General features: G+C 48.0%; 1 protein-coding gene across 5 annotated transcripts in view; it reads left to right on the top strand.

Annotated features, from left to right (window-relative positions):
- The window catches only part of SRGAP3 (SLIT-ROBO Rho GTPase activating protein 3), an 82,349-nt gene that overhangs the window by 45,200 nt on the left and 18,767 nt on the right, over positions 1 to 18,382 (top strand). For all 5 annotated transcript variants that reach the window (XR_011728289.1, XM_071756390.1, XM_071756389.1 and 2 more), the window contains exons 4-9: positions 3,518 to 3,580; positions 8,395 to 8,580; positions 9,542 to 9,670; positions 17,077 to 17,298; positions 17,809 to 17,910; positions 18,093 to 18,290. Coding sequence is in view for 4 of the 5 variants with exons in the window: in XM_071756390.1 (XP_071612491.1) it covers positions 3,518 to 3,580; positions 8,395 to 8,580; positions 9,542 to 9,670; positions 17,077 to 17,298; positions 17,809 to 17,910; positions 18,093 to 18,290 (900 nt within the window). In the remaining variant the exon portion in view is untranslated. The remainder of the gene's footprint in view (positions 1 to 3,517; positions 3,581 to 8,394; positions 8,581 to 9,541; positions 9,671 to 17,076; positions 17,299 to 17,808; positions 17,911 to 18,092; positions 18,291 to 18,382) is intronic.

Below are 18,382 nucleotides of genomic sequence, written 5' to 3'. Positions count from 1 at the left end.
TTATATGTTTGAGGCAGAGCATTGCTATGTCCGAAATAACTGTGCTGTGTTGTTCCCCAGTGTGAGATTTAATTATGTTCCATGGCAGTGAATTTAATTATGCCACATACTGTGGTGCCCTGGATGGAGATTTAATGAAGAAGTGCTGTCTATCTGGAAGGGGAGTTCTCTTCTTTGTCTTTAAAATAGGCATTCTTCCTTGCCAGCAGCCCATGTTGCTTCTTCACCTGACTTGGATTGCAGTAACAAACCTGCTAAGCTGAAGCCCTTGCTATCCCAGCCAGCAACCCTGTATTTTAGGAGGAACAGAAGGCATAAAGCAAGTGGCTGAACTGGAGTTTGGGCTTTGTGGATGGTATCAGGAACTGGGATGACATTTAGACATTGTCTCCCATAACACACACATGCAGTTTCTCTGTTATAAAAGGGGAGGCAGCAGATGTGGAGAAGATGTGAGTCCTTCAGCTTCCCACCCACCTGCCTCTGGAAGCAGGTTGGACACTGCCCTTTGGGATGCCAGGAGATTTTGGTGATGCTGGAGGCCACTTTGTTCTCCAGTAGCAGGAGGCAGGGTGTTTGGTGTGTAGTGTCTGTAAGCACCTGGGTCTTTAAATGTAGTTACCCACCTGTGGTGTCCCTCCCGTCTCGGGGTGACTCACGGGAGCGATGCTCTGCTGGCGACTGAAACATTTGGTGTTGCTCTATTTAGGAGCCTAAAATTAGGTTTGAAAATTATGGCTTTGTGGACTTCCCCTTGGCCACACAGGAAGCCCAGGGCAGAGGCAGGAGCTGCAGCTGACTTTGGGCTGTTTCTCTTACCACCACATGCCCAGCTCCTGTGCCTGGGGCTGTGGCTCACCCTCCAGGGGTGCTGGAGGGGCTGCCTGTGCCTCTGAGCCCCTGCAGACCCCAAGTTAAAGAACTCACATTGTAGATGTGTCTGGGAGGGATGCACGCTGCTGGTGGCTCTGTTGCTTATTAGCAAGTCACAGTGGGATTTTTGAGCCCAGTTAGTGAGTGCCAGCATTTGCGGGGAGGGGGACTGGGGTTTCCAGCAGAGGAGGTTTCCAGATGGCTGGGGGTACTTAGCACCTTCTGCTAACTGGCATCTTCTTGGCATCTCATGCACATAAGAATGGGAGCAGTGTGCATCAGCTGAGCTTCTGGAAATGGGACTCTTCCAAATACCCTGATGTTAATTCACAGATAAACTAATTACTGGAGTGCTTTGGCATTCAATTCTAGCTTTTCATCATCTGAGGTTAAGCTTCTTAAGTATGTAGGTTGTCCAGTTAACTTTAATTGGGAGACCTCTCTGTGTTGTGGGCTTCTTGATGTTGTTTTCCCTGACTGTGTGCACAAAAATGCGTGGAGTTATTTGGGGAAATCTGAAAGAAATGTCTTCCTTTTTTTTTTTTTTTCTTATTGTTGTTTGGTTTGTTTTGTTATTTTTTTAGCGGGGAAGAAAAGGGGTGTCTATACTTAGTTTAAGCACATTTTTGAGCTGTAATGGATGTTTCCTAGCCAAGAAAGTTCTACAGAGAGCTGTGGGGTGTAATTACAAGGCATGCAGGAAAGCAGTGCATGCACATCTCACATCTGCAGGAGCATCCAGCTGCTGGATTTCTGAGCAGAAGTGGGCTTGATCTGGAGCCAAGCTGGGATGTTCAGCAGCTCCCCAAGTTGTGGCCTCTGCTGTGCAATGCTGCAGGATATGGGCCATGGGTCTGCTTCATCCTGCCTGGCCAGAGAAGTGAAAAGACAAACTGCTAATGGGGTTGCAGCAGGCAGGGGCGTCGGGAGGAAGATGCCACGAGCGTGCTCATGGGGAGCGTTCTCCTGAGCTTCCTGAGCTTTGGCGGTTGCAGTTGTGAAATTGGACCCTTTATTGTATAACTGTGGTGTAGCTGTTTCACAATATGATGCCCTTTTTTGAGAGATTGAGAATTTGGTTTACTTGGTCAGAAGAGTGAAAATGAGCTACTGAAGACAAACCAAGGGAGTGCAGGTCATGGTCAGGGTGAGCCTAAAGCTCTGAGCCCTGACCCTTGGCGTTCAGAAATGCCAACCTTGATTGGAATTGCAAATATAGCAGCAGGTATCTCTGATTAATCTATCAAATCCTGATAGATTGACAGGTGGTACTGTATGATTGGAGAATGCAAATGTAAGAGATTTGTCTACCCACAGTTGTTTATTGTTTAATTTAAGCAATGCAGGGGAACTAACGTAGCACTGAAACACAGGCAGCTCTGTGTGGAGAATGCATCAGCTACTTCCCCATATCCAGGAATGCAGATTTTGTTAAGAAATAGACAAAGCCAAGCTATAAAACACTCCTTTGGCTATGGAGCAGGCCCAGCTTCCATGCACCCTGCCAGTCTTAACCCAAAAGAAGTCTCCAAAATGGGGGAGGACGTTATGGGTCAGATCCACGCGGTTGGAGTTGACTGTGGGCTGCAGACAAATACTGCCAGTGGAAGGGCAAAGCAATGCTGTTTGTACTTCCAGATTCCCTGGGTGTTTGCAGGATACATAGATTGTATCCTTGTCATGGTTTCTGAAACCCAGGCTGGGTGATCCATGGGCAAACATCAGCCTCAAACAAGAATGCAGCAGTTCTGAAACAGCACGAGGATTTGCTGTGATGGATGTGTTCATGTTTAGAACTGTGCATTTTATTTTGTTAGGGATTTGTAGAAAATGAAATCAAAATGCCAGTTTACTTTTAAACTTCACCATTGCAGGCAGATTGTAATAGGAGGCCATCTGTATTTTGGTTTTAATGTTTAGAAGTGGAAAAAACAGAGCCCAGCTGTGGGTTGGCAGCCCTGTCATTGATGTCTTTTCAGCTCCTGGGGCAGGAAGGATATTAGGCAGGAGTTCTGAAGTGGTGTAAATAAGGCCCCTGGGGCATCTCTCATGCTGTGAGGCTGCTTTGTTTTTTTCAAATAATACCTAGAATTAAAATGTACACGGTTTTGTTAATGCTGCTGCAGAGCAAAGAATGGCAAATCTTGTGTTTGGCAGGGAAGTCGAGGGGGCAGGAGGTATCTGAGATGGGCATTGCCAGAAGCCATTTGTGCTGCCAAGGTCCACCCACTCCACTGGCAGCTGAAAGTAGAAAAGAGAAACTCTGCAGGCCAGAGAGAGAGTACTGGGGCTTTGTTCCCTGTGGGATGGGTGTGAAAGCTTTTGCTGGTAGGTGACAGGGTCCACCTGGGCACAGGGCTGGGAACCAGCCTGTTCTGACTTTGGCAGGATCAGGGTGGTCACTTGGTTTAAGGGAAGAGCAACTCATTGCTTCCATCTCCTACCAGCTCAGCAGTGTCCCCAGGCTCTGTTCCTTCTGCTGCTGTCCTGGTGTCCCAAACCAGTCCCCTGGCAGCACTGGACTGAGATGGCTGTGCATGGAGGTTTTGGAAGGAATAGTTTTCCCTCCCAAATGTGTTTGCCTTTCAGAAAGCCATGTCGAGAGCATAACAGAGTCTCAGCTCTTCTTATTCTTTTCTTCCAGAGTAAGGAGATTGGCTTACAGATGCATGAAGAACTCCTGAAAGTCACCAATGAGCTTTACACGGTGAGTAGCCCGTGCCCAGCCTGCACAGCGTGGGGACATCACCAATGTCATTTGTTAAACAAAACTCCTCTTCAACGTTCCAGTGACTCCAGGAGGCTCTCTCCCTCCTGCCATCCTGCAGCACAGCCAGTTCCTCTTGTGCTTGTTAGGAGCCTTTCACCCTTCACTGGTTCTGACAGCAGCAGAGGAGGATTTCCCAGCGGTGCCCCCGTGCAGGGCTCCTGCTGCCCCATCAGGCGGCCGGTCGGACCGTCTGGTTGTTCCACTTCAGCATCAGTGGAGGTGCTTTGGGTGTGATCCAGTGTGATCCCTGGTGTCCATAACATTCTCACCTGCCCAGCTCTTCTACACCGTGTTGCATTCAGGCCCCCTTCAGTTTTTCACGTGGGTGGTGATCCCTGCCAGGCGCTAATGGCTCTGAAGTTGTGCTTGGAGCTGGCAGTGCTAATATGTGGCTGAAACTTGACCTGCTCCTGTGAGTCTCGTGGCCTGTGGATGATGGCTGAACATGACCTTCTGCTGAGGAATGCATAAAACTTTTATCTTGTGTTAGCTCAGCTTCATCTCCCTGCTCCAAGGAGCACTTTGGCTGCAGCACTGTCTGTGCCTCCAGGTGAAATTGTACCCCGCTGCTCAGGACATGGTTCTTCAAGCAGGTTTTTGTAGAAAGGCAGTAAAAGTCTGTCTCACTTCTGTCTCTTGCCCTGTTAACAAGTGTTTGTTTTATTTTGTGTTTTTTTATTTATTTTATTTGTGGTTTTGGAGCAGCAAAGCAATATGAAGTCTGTCTTGTGTTGGCAAATTGAGACAATGTATTTGCTTTCTCTGGTTGTATCTGTTACTGGTACATAAATAACGCTGCAGTAGGCTTAATCCTAGGGAATTGCTTTAGTCTCCCCTTTTGAAAAATAGGCCTAAGCAGCAGAGCATGAATGATACTATTTGAAATTTCTGCCATAAATCTTCTCTTACCGGGTTTGTTTCTGCATTGGTTGCTGAAGGGTGCAATTCTTGTCAGACCTGCAGTGTGGGTGGACAGCCAGGTTGGATTAAAAACCCTGTGTGAGATTTGGGAGTGTGCTGCTGATGGTTGGATGTCCCAAGCTGTGTTAGTGATGGTGGCTAATTAAGAATAATTACAACAGCAGCATGACAGGTACAAAGCAAGGGAAAACCAGCAAGGGTTGGGCTGACCTTAATACCCATGGGCCAGCGTGCTCAGAACCCAGACACGGGACAGGAGCATCACCTGAGGGACAGGATTGGGTCAGTTTGAGGATCAGGAGTGTGCAGAGGTCTGAAGTGTGTGCAGTTGGACAGGGAAGAGCACAGAGAGGAATTTTTCTCCTGCTGAGTCTGTGGCAACACTCTGCTGTGCTGGAGCTGAGATTTCCCCCTGTTCACTGATGTGCTCCCACACATGGAGCAGAATGTGTTTGAGTGGTAAAAGAGACTGGAAGGGCTGGAAGAGCTTGGTGTTTTCTTTGAGCTGACCTTGCTGCTAAGATAACAAACCCACTGTGTCTTCATCTGGGAAGGAGCAGGGAAGAGACAGATAATTTCAGAAACAATGATGAAGCATGAAGGCAAAGCAGGCCCTGCTGGCAGCCACCATCATCTTAACACTGTGCAGTTCAAACCAGCCCCCCTTCAATCTGGGGTTTTCTTTCCTTGAGACATAAGGTAAAACAGGCACAGTTGCATCCATGGCTTGCAGGTCAATCCAGCCGGGGGGTGGTGGTTTGGGACCTCTTCAGTGCTGCCCTGATGTTGGCATCTTGGGTACCAGGAGCAGCACGTTCCATAACTGTGGCTGCTGACAGGCTCAGGCACAGGATCAGGAGTTCTGCTAGAACCTCAGCTGGCTGCTGTCAGTGCAAGGAATGACTGTTTATCTTGACCATGGCCAAGCCTTGTACCTGCAGTGCCTCTGTGCCCTGCCTAGGCTGCTTCTTAAACCTTTCAGAGGGGCATTCTGTGCACTGTGTGAAAACTATATAATTTTTTACAGGCTTCTCAGGCATTCACTGTCTCAAACTTCAGCCAAAATAACTAAATTGATTTTAATTCAGCCTTGTTGCTGTTCTGATGCAAGTCACTCTGTGGACTCTATGTGGAAAGAAAGAAACCCAAAACCCATGCTGATTTTAATGAAAAAGGAAGTGGATGACTTTCGTTCTGAAGTAGGAGTTGCTTGCGAAATATTCTGCACAGAAATAATTCAGCTGTGAATTAGAACCAGCTTCATTCTTTTGATTCCTGCATACAGTCTCCAGCAGACAGGTACCAAGTTGGGTCCCTGAAGGATGGAGGTTCTGTGTTTAGTGCCCTGAAACCCATCAAAGTACTAGGAGATTCCTTGTCACAGGGTGACGAAAGCAGATTAGTAAGTGTGAAATGAATTGTGTTAATTAAAAATAATATCTACAGATACATTACCTGGGTTAAAAACAATGATAGTCATCATTCCTTGTGTAGTAGGAGGTGAATTGTCTGGAGGAAATGCTGCCTTTCCATCAGGAGAGGTGGATCAGAGCCTTAATGATGAACAGTTTAGAAATGCAAAGTACTTCTAGCTGAAGACAGCAAACAGTGCCATTTATGGCCATTGTGCTGGCAATGGCCTTTATCCAGAACCTGTTATTAATACTGGAAAACACAACTTGTGTTGTTAAATAGCTAATGAACATTGGAACATCTTTTTCTCCCTTCGTGGCAGCCAATTAATGTATTTGCAGAAAAGATTCCAGGGACGCAGCTGTGTCAGTTTTTCTTCATGACACAAGAGTGTAAGGGGCAATGTGACTCCATTGCCAGCACCCTGAGGCACGAGGGAATTGCAGATCAAAGGGCTGATTGCTGCAGTGCAGCTACTTCCCATTCAAAGTGAAGGCAGATATTACACCAGACAGCAATGTCCCCTGAATCTGCAAGTGCAGGCTGTGCTGCATGGCTACTGGTGAGGACCAGGGTCAGCACAGTGAGCTGTTCCAGGCATCTGCTTCAGCAACATGGATGGGGAAGATATTTTAATGGAATCGGGTCCTTTGCACTTTGTTAAAGAGACTTTTAGAGACGTTTTATACCTGGTTCCTGTGTTACCTTTTTGGGTTCAAGCAGGGATAGATTACAGAGGAGGAAAAAAGAGCCTTTGTTAGGGAAAACTTCTCTGGTCATTAGCAAGTCAGTAGGAGCCTGGGCAAAGGTACTGGTCATGGACCTGTGCTGTGGGGCTCTGTGCAGTGGTGTCCTGCCTTGCTCCTGACATTCCCCTTGCCACCACCAGAGCCACTGGAGCCCAGGGGAGCAGGGACAGCAGTGTTGTCCCCACACTGCAGCAGCCTTAGCACCTCTCTGTTTGCTGGGAAACCTCCCATTCCTGCCTGACTGCTGAAGTGCAGGACTTCTCACTTTCCTCAGAGTTTTTAATGAAAAGATGGAGATGTAGAAGATGAGAAGGGCTCAGCAAAGCCCTCTATTCTTTCCTCTTTGGAAAAAAAATCCATATATTGTCTATGTGTGCACCTCGTGATGTTCACCGCAGAAACCGCAGTTTGAGATATGTGGCTCAAATCTATTATAACTTGAGGATTTTGTAGTGAAGCAGCTCAGGAACAAGGCACAAGCCTTTGCCTAGTATTCCTTGCAGTTGCCTAGAACTGTAAGTGCCAGTGAGGGCACATTTGTGCAGGCTCTGCTGCAGCACTTGAAGCCTGCTTACAGCTGACGTTGTGCTTGGCAAGAGGAGAGATGATATGCTGGAGCCTGACCTCCTCCAAGCTAAACACTCCTGGTTCCTGCTGACAGCCACTGCCAAGGAAAACTCTATTTTCTTCACTAAGGCTTGTCCAGAGTTTCCCTTCTTTTGTGGGTTCCCCCTCCTCTTTAATGGGGGCCTGGAGGCACCTCCTGTGAGACTCATCTTCAGCCAGAGGTCAGGCACCTCGAGTCCTGTCAAGGCAATGCCAAATAACACATCCAGGGCCTGAAGGGAGGTGATAGAAGGGGACAACGTGACTAAAGGCATAAAGAGAGAAGAGCAGATGTGTTGCTCTTGCCAGCTCCATTAAAATGATCACAGTGTGCCCTTGGGGCTTTTCTATCTGCAAGGAAAGGCTGTGGTAGAAGTTTTGACTGCAGGAGTTTTCCTGGCAGCAGATCAGCATCCTCTATCCAGAGTCACTGATGGTGATCTTGAGCTTAAAGGACTCAGTGTTGCTGCAGTCTACCTTGGCTCTGACCTTGCTTGCTGGTGACAGCAAGAGGAGAACTGAGTGGTGACAGGAGACAAGCACCATTTCTTCTTGGACGTTGCAGCTCCTCCACCTTCCAGATGGGTTCTGTTGTCAGGATGGCAGAGCAGGGTTTGTGTTGAGGGTCTGGCTTAGCAAGTTCACGCGTAGGAGCAGACGGGTTGGGTGAAAAGTGACTTCAGGTTGACTTTGGCTTCCTTACAGTCACTTATCACAGAGACCCTTGTCCCAGCTGGGAGGCACTAGAAGTTCTTTCTCATTTCCCTGTGGGAAAATACCCAGTACTCATTGAACACAGATGAGTGCCAGAGACACATCTCAGCCTGTGCCTGCAGCAGGGACCCGCTTGGGATAACTGCTCTTACACCAGCTCTGTGCCATTTCAAAACAGGGCTATAGGTGGGGTTAATTTTATGGGCTTTTCCTTCCCACCTTGTTGTTCCTTAATGTCACAGTGGCCTCAAACAGTCCCAGCACAGCTGAGACCTCTCCAGCCTGCCCATGGCTCGCACCTTCTCATGTAACGTGGGGCAGATGACTCACAAATTCCTGTTTCCTCAGGTGATGAAGACCTACCACATGTACCATGCAGAAAGCATCAGTGCTGAGAGCAAGCTGAAGGAGGCAGAGAAGCAGGAGGAGAAGCAGTTCAACAAGTCTGGGGACATCAGTGTGAACCTGCTGCGGCACGAGGACCGACCTCAGCGGAGGAGCTCTGTCAAGAAGATTGAGAAGATGAAGGAGAAGGTGGGTGAGAGGGGGAAGCCCCAGACCAGGGTTCCCTGCAGGCAGGAGGGTTTGGTGCCAGCCATGCTTTCTGATCCAGAGACAGGACCCTGTTACAGGGGCTGTAGCTTGTTCATGACTTACTTTGTAAAAAAGCACTTTCAACCATGAACAAAAAGCTGTCTCAGAGTGCCTTCAGTCATGGGTTTGTGGCAAAAAAAAAAAAAAAAAAGGGGTCAGATACATGATTGTTTCTTCCACTGCTGATTTTCTGGGAATTAAAATGCAGCATTCAAGTAGTCTTTGCTAGTCAAAGCACTTAACTCTATTCCGGCTTCAGCACATCCCCCTGGATCTCAGGATCTCCAAAGTGTAATTTTTCTGTTAATTGCAGAGAAAAGCAATGGTTTCCTCACCCGGGATCCATTTGTTTGTGTGTTGACCCAGCACTGGGACATTGTCTAGCAGCATGCTGCTTTTAAGGGTTAATCTTCTGTGCTAAACCCTCATAGCAGTGATCTGCCTGAGCAAATGCCCCAGATCTCGGCACATCTGCTTTTCTACAGAGTTTTACATTTCTGGGTTCTGTTCTAAATTTTGTAGCTTGGGCGTCTGGGCCAGATTCCACTTTGATACAGCTGCAGAAATCTGGAGCAAGTCCAAATGTATGTCAATGTATCTGGGAGGAAAATTTGGCCCTCGTAATTCTGATTGATGCCAAAACCTCCACGAGTGCAGAGATAAAGGAGGAGCAGCTGTGCTTGGGTTGTGCTGGGTATATCTGAGCATTGGCTGATGGTACCAGGGTGTTCAAATGTGAGCTCCTGCACCCTGGCAAGGGTGCCTGTTTTCATACCCAACACCAAATTTTGTTAATTAACACGTCACACCCAGGCTGTGGGGTGCTGTGGGGTCTTGCAGGAAGAAAAGCTGTGAGAGTAGCATCCTGTTTGTGCTCTGACACTCTGCTTTGCTTTTTCAGAGACAAGCCAAGTATTCTGAAAACAAGCTGAAGTGTACAAAAGCCAGGAATGACTACCTGCTGAACCTGGCAGCCACCAATGCTGCTGTCAGTAAATACTACATCCACGATGTCTCTGACCTCATTGATGTAAGTGCTGCCTCCCTGGCACCCATCCTGCACAAAGTGTGGTCCTTAAATGCACTCTCACCTGGTGGTAATGGTTGAGGCTTTAAAATATGCTCATCTGGGTTTTGAAAATGTAAATTTGAATTTATTCCCCCCTGCCCCATGTTGGTTTTTTAGCTCTCAGCTGCACACACACACACATTTGACTTTCCCGCCAGTTGGTGTAGGCATGTATGAGCAGAGCTAGAGCTGCCATTAGGTGGGAATGATAGAATCACAGAAAGGTTTGGGTTCAAAGGGACCCTTAAAGATCCCCTCATCCCACCATGGACAGTGACATCTTTCACTGGGTGGGGTTGCTCCAAGCCCCATCCAACCTGTCCTTAGATAACTCCAATGATAGGGCATCCACAGCTTCTCTGGGCAGCTCTCAGTCAGCCTTCTCTGAGCTTTATGGATGGCCACATGATTACACAGCAAAGTCATTGATTCATATTCATGCTTCATGTAAGCTGCTTCCATCAGTGTCTGGAAAAAAAGGTGAAAGATGGAGTTTTCATTGTGACTGCAGGGTTTGACCCAACCTGAACCAAACACTTTTCCAGAGCTCATAAGCAGAGGAGTCTGGATGGAGCTGCCTGGGTCAGGCACATAGAAAGGATTAACTGCTTGGACAACCACTGAAATTGCTTGAATGTTTTCTGCACCTTTCATGCTGTTTCATGAGCATGCCAAGGTCTGGTTTTCAGTGTACATTGGCTCTGTCTCCAGAGCCACGTGGACCTGGGGCTTTCCTCCACACCAACACCACTGCTTCATCTGCTCCCACACACAGGTTGTCTTGGAGCTTCTCAAAGTCCAATGCCTTTGGAGGGGAATTTGCCTTGGACCAAGCCAGGGGAGCCTGAGTTTTCCTTCTGGCTCACTGATTAGTCTGTATTTGAAACAGATAAGCTCTTAGGAGGATCAGATGCATCCTTGGGTGTATTGTTAAAACTGAAGATTTTTTTCTTCCTCCTCCATCTGCAGTTTCTGTCAGTGGGAGCCAGCCCCTGGCTCTCCTCAGCAGGCACTCAGGCACATGTGGAAGTGCTTTCCCAGCCTGGGAAGGACTTGCTGAGCTGTAGCTGAAGTGCTCCTTGCACAAAGAGCCTCAGGGCAGGAACTGCTGGAAGCAGGAGGTTTCCTAGTGATGGAAGGGACTGAACTGAATGCCTGTGTGTATCAGTGACTCCTACGAGCTGTGATATGATAGGATGATAGGAATGATAGGAGACCAGGGATTTCCATTTCTTCCTTTAATAGGTGTCTTCATAGTGGTACAGATTGCACAATGCAGAGTTTGTTCCTGCTGGAGTTGCTTCAATGAGCCCATAATAACTCATCTCTAAGTACTGAGTTAGTCTTCTGGCTTAATCATTGTCTAAGTGTATGATTAAAAAATGTGCTGGAGTGTTTATCTTCTTTACTAACCCACTAGCATACTTATTTTTCTAAGCATTAATTGAAATAAGTAAATATACATGGCCATTTTTTCCTCTCTATTATATAAAATGTATTTAGCCATATTAAAAACCTAATAATTTGATCATGGAGACATTTGAATGGCAAGGTATGACACCACCTTATTTTATCTGCTGGGTTCTGCACTTGTTGTGTGTATTCCCTCTCTCTCTTTCTCATTTATTTGTTAAACAAGAGTGACTTATTTTCGTGGAGCTCTGGGGACTTTGATTTCCTGGAGAGCTGCTGAGTTCCATTTTAGCTCTGGCTGTTTATATTATCCCTCCCAACTTTATTTCCTTGCTGACACTTCCACTGGAGTCAGCAGATGGCTTTTCTTCTGCACTCCAGGAATCCCTTCAGGGGACTTTAAAGCATCTTCAACTCTGTGCAGCTAAATTCCCCTGATTATATGTTGTTTTCACCAAAGGAAACAAGATATGGGATGTGTGAGCTGTACACGGGTGTCCTAGTTTTAAATCCTCAAAGAAAGAGCAGTCTACTTGAACAGCCTTTTGTGCAAGTTTGGTGTATTTTGATTAACAATGTACTGGGTGTTCTCTCCAGGGCAGGAGGGGTGAGGGGGCTCCTGCACACCCTTCATATCAAGCACAAATTGCCATGTGCAGCTTTTTGATTTGCAGGCAAATCTGAACCAGCAGGACAGTGGGGCAGCTGATTAGCAGCATTTCCCCCAGATCCCAGGGGCTCAGTGTCATCCATTAGGCACAGCCTTGGTGTTTCTCGTGCCCTCCCATCACTGCAGAACGGTGACTTTTCTAACAAAGCTGTCCTGCTAATCTCCAGCTCTGGTGAGGAAGAAGGCCCCAGCTGCTCAGGGAGAGGGAGGAGAGTCCTCCCAGGGCTTTGGTTTTAATGAGAAATGTGAAGGTTGATCAGAGGAGCCGTGGAGCGGCACGGAGCACCTCTATCCCTCCCTCCTTTCCAGTGGCCTTTGTTTTGTCCTTTAGAGAGGAAGAGAAGAATATAGAGACAGATCAAGTTAGACTTGGATTTAAAGCACTCTGTTGTGCTCCTTCCTTTGAAAGAGGCGTGTGTTTCTATTAAAAGGCCTGGGTTCCCCTCTTGATTCTATCATTAACTATGTGACCAAGTTAATCTCTTTGGCCATGTATGTGAAGTGGAGATAAGGCTGCTTATCCATCCCCATGGATTCCTGTGGAAAATGGCTGCAGAATACTCTGAAGTGGTCACAGGAAAGATATCGATGGATTTAGCAGAGTAATATGTATCTGACAGTGTCAGTGTGTACTGGTCCACCAAAAACTTGTTCAGCCTCCTGTAAACCTTTCTGCTCTGTCAGTCGCTGTGTCACCATACCTGAGACAAGTCAGAAAATAAAGGGAATTCTGAGGAATTCAGTATTGCACAGATTGTTGACTCTCTAGGAAGTGTAGCTGATGGTGTTGCCATTTTTCACATGGTCAAGTGATGCTGAGTCAAGTTAGGGAGCAGAAACTGCAGTCAGAATTGTTGTGCCAAAAAATCTTCATCTGGGTTTACTTGCCTGGAAGCTCCAGGTTGTGCAGCAATGTTAAGAGAGCAGAGGCCAGAATACATACCTATAAACATGTGGTAATGTATGCTTAAAGGAGGGGCAAAGGCTTTATTAGGATCTACTTGTAGGTATCTCTTGTAGCCCATGCTGTGGCCATTCCCACCCGTGTACCTTCAGAGCTGGGCTGCTCCCACAGCCTGGGTAGCTCTGCCTGGCCCTGCTGCCTCTAATGAGGAGAAACTCATTTATGTAAGCAAAGAGTCTCTTCTGGGGGTTTGTGAGAGCAAATGCAGCCACCTGAGTGCTGGTGCTTTGCTGGGGATGGTGTCACACCTGGCACCACCATACAGGGTGTGCAGGGGACACAGAGCTCCCCAGGGTGAAGCTGAGCTGCACCTTGTGAACAATTTATTCCTCAGGTGGATACCACAGACATTGGGGTTGGCTTGCTAAACCTATCAGGCACATGTACCAAGGGTTCTATGATTTATAGGCATCATTCAGTCTGTAAATTTTACTGCCTGAAGACTGTGAGCAGTCTTTTTGTCTGATAGACCTTGTTAGTTGATACTAAAAAGCAACAGTCTTTTCCTTTAGAGAAAAGAATTTCTTCTTGATGCTTTCAGCTGCTTTTCCCAGTAGCTTGAAAGAATAGCCTCAAGGTCTTGATGTCCTTTAAAAGATTAATTTACCTGTGCATTCATCCCAACAAAACAAAATGAAAACTCCATCCTTCCAAAAACCAAACAACACTCTTGGCTCATCAAAAACCCAAACCACCAACCAACCAAAAACCCCACTAAACATCCCTAAGAAAATTTAGGAGCAGCACTAGAGGGAGATGGAGCAAAGTAAAAATTACATTAAAAAATCCATAAAAAATTACATAAAAAAAAACTTTGTCCAGAGACCACAGGGTTAATAACTATAGCTGGGTTTTAAAAAGGGCCACGTAATATTTGGCTCTGTAATATTTACAGTTAAGGAACCTTTGATCAGAAATAATCAAATCTCATGCTCCAGGGCACGTGTTGATTACTGCAGGGGTCAGGGAGGATCCTGTCCTTCCCTGCCACATCCACGCCTGATTCCTTGTTTGGCTGAAAGGAAAGCAGCTGTTCAGGAGCTGCTGGGCTGTTGCCTGCTCTTAGTGCACTCCCCAGGGCTGCCCCCACTTCTCAGTGCTGGAAAGCTGAGGGCTGCTGCTCCTCTCAGCACCACTGCTCCCCTCTCCTGCCTGGCACCAGATGTGCTGGGGAACACGAGGGGCAGCACTCATCAAACCAGGCAGCCCAGGCATTTATGTGCTTCTTCCCATCTTTCCTGAGTAATTATATGTGGCTGCTGATGCATCTCAGCCCTTTCTGCCTCCTCCTGGTGCAGTTTAATTTCCCTTGCTGCCTGGATCTGTCTGGTGATGTGCAGAGCCTGGCTGTTGTGGGGTGCTGGTTTTTCACAGGCATTTCTCATACCTTGGCTGGAATACCATTTGTAACCTGGTTTGGTTTGATGCTGTTCTGCTTTGAGGGGAGTGCAGTGAGTGCAGGCTGCAGAGGTGCAACTCTTTTGTCTTTTGCATATTTAATACTTAGCAGCAAATAAATGCCCTCCATAAAACCAAAGGAGAACACAAACAGTTTGTATTCTTTTTGAATGTCCCTCCTAGGATCTGAAGATACTTTCAGGTGTGGTTCAGGCTCCTGGAGCACCCAGTGTGTCCTGGGGCAGAGCTGGCTCTCCCTTAGCTGCCTGATCCCGCTGCCCAAGGGAAGATGTTGAGATGCTCGTGCAGGGTTTCCTGCGGCCTTGGGCAGACCTTTTAATATCTGTTTCCACTCCTGTCTCTCCAGTGGAGTTACTGGCACTGAGGTTACTGGCTGGGCAGTCGTGGTCCTCTGCAGCCCCAAGCCCTCCTCTGGTGCAGCCCTGCAGTGGGTGGTGGGAGACACACAGAGATTTGGCTGCTTCCACGGTGCTTTGACCAAACCCAGCTTGTTTAACCTCTGGGGTGTTGGTTTGTTTCTCAAGTTGAACACTGTAATATTTCCACCCCTTGCAGGGGTGTTACCAGACTTAATGAATTAATATACCAAGAGCTTTGAGCTCCCCAGATGAAAGGCACTGCAGAAGGGCTAAGGATTATTATTTGTGGTTCTAATTTAGTTTCCATCAAAGAGATGAGAGGGGTGAGAAAATGCCATTTGTTCTGGAGCTGGGAGCAGGAGTTTGAAGTCTTCTTTTTTTTTTTCTTTTTTTCTTTCTTTCTTTTTCTTTTTCCTCCCCTTTGTGTGTTTCTCTGAGAACTGCATGGAAGCCCCTGCTCTGTCTTTTCTTCTGGGGGCACCAGTGTGTGAAGCAGCTGACACAGTGCTAATCACCGGGGACTTCAAGGCTGGGGCATGTCAGGAAAGTGCCCTGATTTTCAGTAGCAGCCATTTCTGGGCATGGCAAATAACTACTAGCCTCAGGGCCAGTGCAGCATTCAAAGTGAAAAGAGCATTTCACATGGAATTTCTTCTCGAAAGAATCTGGCATTATTACCCTGAGCCCTGTTTCCTTGGACTCTGTCATTCAGCAGTTTTCCTTTGCAATAGCTCACTCCTGGATCCTTTGGGAATTCCCACCCTTGGACAGTGGCAGATATTTTCAGCTGGGAAGGGCAGGACAGCTGCAGTGCTGCATCCTCTCCACTCAGTGGTTTTGGCATGCAGACCTTTACAGGACTTCATGCTGAAATTGCCTGATGGGGGAGGCTCACAGCACTGACAAGGTCTTGCCCCAAGTGGTGAATAGAAATCTGCCCTGATTCCTTGGGGTTTGTGTTTCCTACTGACTTAAGAAGGCACAGCTATACCAGTCCATAACTGCCCATGTTTTCAACTAACAAGATTAGAAGCTAAGTAGAAGCAGGATAAATGTTGGATTATGACCATTCAGGAGGTCCTGCAGAAATCCTCATTATTGCCTGTGTAGTTTCACTGCTGTAAAAGATGAGATGGGGTCAGGCAAGCTGCACCTCCTGGGAATCATCCTCCTGTGGTTTTACTGCTGCTGTCAGCACAGGCTGAACCAAATACAGCTCTGCTGTGGCGTGATGGGGGCTGAGGGTTGTCTCCTCAGACTGGCAGAAAGCAGGAATGACTTCTTGGGTGGGAGCTGCTTGTGGCACCCGCTGAGTTTTCATATTTCACTTGGGGTCCATCAGTGGTGACGTTCTGGTGCAGAATTCTGGTTTGTGCTGTGCTGGGGCTGAAGTGAGCTCACTGTGTGCCTGCTGGGGTGGTTTGGTTACAGTCTGGGTAGAGAGGACTTCCCACTTGTTCTTTAATCTGTGTGGCAGAGAAGTCCTAACTTGTGCAACAGGAACAGCCCCTTGTGCTTTGCTGGGCTGTCCTCACAGCCCCTCAGGCTCATCCCTTGCTCTCCTTCTGCTTCCACTCTCCTCTCCTGCCCTGCCTTTCCCTGCAGAACAACACCTGGTGACCTCCCAAGTTTTGAGTGCTTCCTTGGTGCCCACCCTTGCCCCCCACATTCCTCTGGGAGCAGAGCAGAGCCCTGTGCTGTGTCAGGGCTCCTGCTGGGGACTGGGAGGAGAGCTGCTAAGAGTTTTTTTGCTCAGCTGTGATTAAGTGTTCATAGCAGCAAATCCCTGTGCTGTTGCTATACTTAACATGCCAAACTCAATTATATTGAGAAGGGAGTTTTAAAACAGGCTTTTGTCTGATGTACAATATTTTGGCAGCAATTAGCTCCAAGTTTTATCATTTTCCCCAAGGTGAACATGAGAAGGATCAGTCATGCATGAGGAATTGCTCCATCTGAGAGGAAGGCAGCTTCCTAGTGAGGACAGGAGGGTTTCCACATCCTGTAGGACATGGGTTTTGGTGCCACTTTGCTTTGAACATCCATCTGTGTTTGATATCTTTGGGAAATGTTTTCTTTGTGTAAAAAGTGCTTGCAGAGCAGTTCACAAGGCAAAGGCCAAGCAGTGGCACCAACCCTCTGCCCATTTCTTTCTGGCTTTGCCACCAGTGGGACCCTTGTTGTCACGCTGCCCAGGTCTGTGCTGAGCAGAAAGCCAGGGAGAACCATGCTTCTGGATTGGTTTGCTTTGGGTTTTTGTCCCTCTGTCCTGTTTAGAAGATCCTGTGCCCTTCCCAGTACCATGAAGGGTATCACACCCTGGTGCCATGGTGAGTGTCCAGCACAGGGTCACTCAGCTGCCTGGCTGTGTGTGGCTCTTTATGCCTCTCCATCCGTGGGGTGTTGCACACAGGGCTGGTACCACGGGGCTGATGCACCTCTGGGACGTGCCGTGCTTTATTTTGCTGTTTCCCTACACGTGAGCCTCCAGGAGCAGGGTGGGGGTGTTGGTGTGACCAAGCCCTTCCTCTGTGTTCCTCAGTGCTGTGACCTGGGGTTCCACGCCAGCCTGGCTCGGACCTTCAGGACGTACCTGTCTGCTGAGTACAACCTGGAGACCTCCCGCCATGAGGGCCTGGACATCATTGAGAATGCTGTGGACAACCTGGACGCACGGAGCGACAAGCACACCATCATGGACATGTGCAACCAGGTCTTCTGCCCACCACTGAAGTTCGAGTTCCAGCCTCACATGGGGGATGAGGTAGGGTACCCACCCGGGGGGCTGCTTGCTGCCTGGCCTGGGCTGGCATCCTGCTCTGCTTAACCATCACTGTTACCTTATTTCTGACTCCTTACCCCTCTGTGCTGCATTCACATGCTGCTATTTGTGTTCCCTTTCTTAATGAGACACTTTGCTCATTAGGGCTGCTCCTGTCAGCCTCCTTTTCTGCCTCTTGCTCTCTCTCTCCTGATCAGGAAGCCAGTGGTGGGGTCCTCATCCTCAGCTGAGCTGCCTGAGGGATTTGTGAAGTGGAGTTTTGATTTCCCTGCTGTAATGGGGAGACCTCAGAGTGCAGCTTTCAAATGCTGTGTAGAAAATGCTTTGTGCTGGCTTGGATCCAGTGCACTGCTGATTAGAAATAGGGTGATGCAGCCTCCCTGGAGGCCGGGAGGAACTTGTGGGTGCTGGAGAGAATGCTGGGGCATTTAAATGTGTGTGTCTGGCCAGTGCACGACCTGCTGACTGCTCCCCTGTCTCTCTCTGCCCCAGGTGTGTCAGGTCAGTGCTCAGCAGCCCGTGCAGACAGAGCTGCTGATGCGGTACCACCAGCTCCAGTCACGACTGGCTACCCTCAAGATAGAGAATGAAGAGGTGAGGAGCTGCTCTGAGTCTGGTGTTTGGGCTTTTGCCCCGTGCCCAGGGGGTTTGCTGGAGTGCTCAGAGCCCCCGCACCGACAGCCCCGTGTCAGGAGCTGCCTCCGGGTCGGTTGTTTTGACTCGAGGAGTTTGGCTTTCCCACCCTTCAAACCCACAATGTCTTCCATTTCTGACAGGTACGAAAAACTCTGGATGCCACAATGCAGACTTTGCAGGACATGCTGACAGTGGAAGATTTTGATGTTTCAGACGCCTTCCAGCACAGCCGCTCCACTGAGTCGGTCAAATCAGCTGCATCAGAGACCTACATGAGTAAAATAAACATTGCCAAGAGGAGAGCCAACCAGCAGGAAACAGAAATGTTCTATTTCACAGTGAGTCTTATGGATACAGGATACAAAGCATTAATTGCTAGGGCTGAGCCCCATTTTAAGTGCTCATTAGTGAAGAGCAAGTACCAATTCAG

The sequence above is a fragment of the Heliangelus exortis genome, chromosome 12 (genome assembly GCF_036169615.1).
Source record: "Heliangelus exortis chromosome 12, bHelExo1.hap1, whole genome shotgun sequence".
NCBI classification, from domain to species: Eukaryota; Metazoa; Chordata; class Aves; order Apodiformes; family Trochilidae; genus Heliangelus; species Heliangelus exortis.
This window is presented reverse-complemented; position numbering and strand designations above follow the sequence as displayed.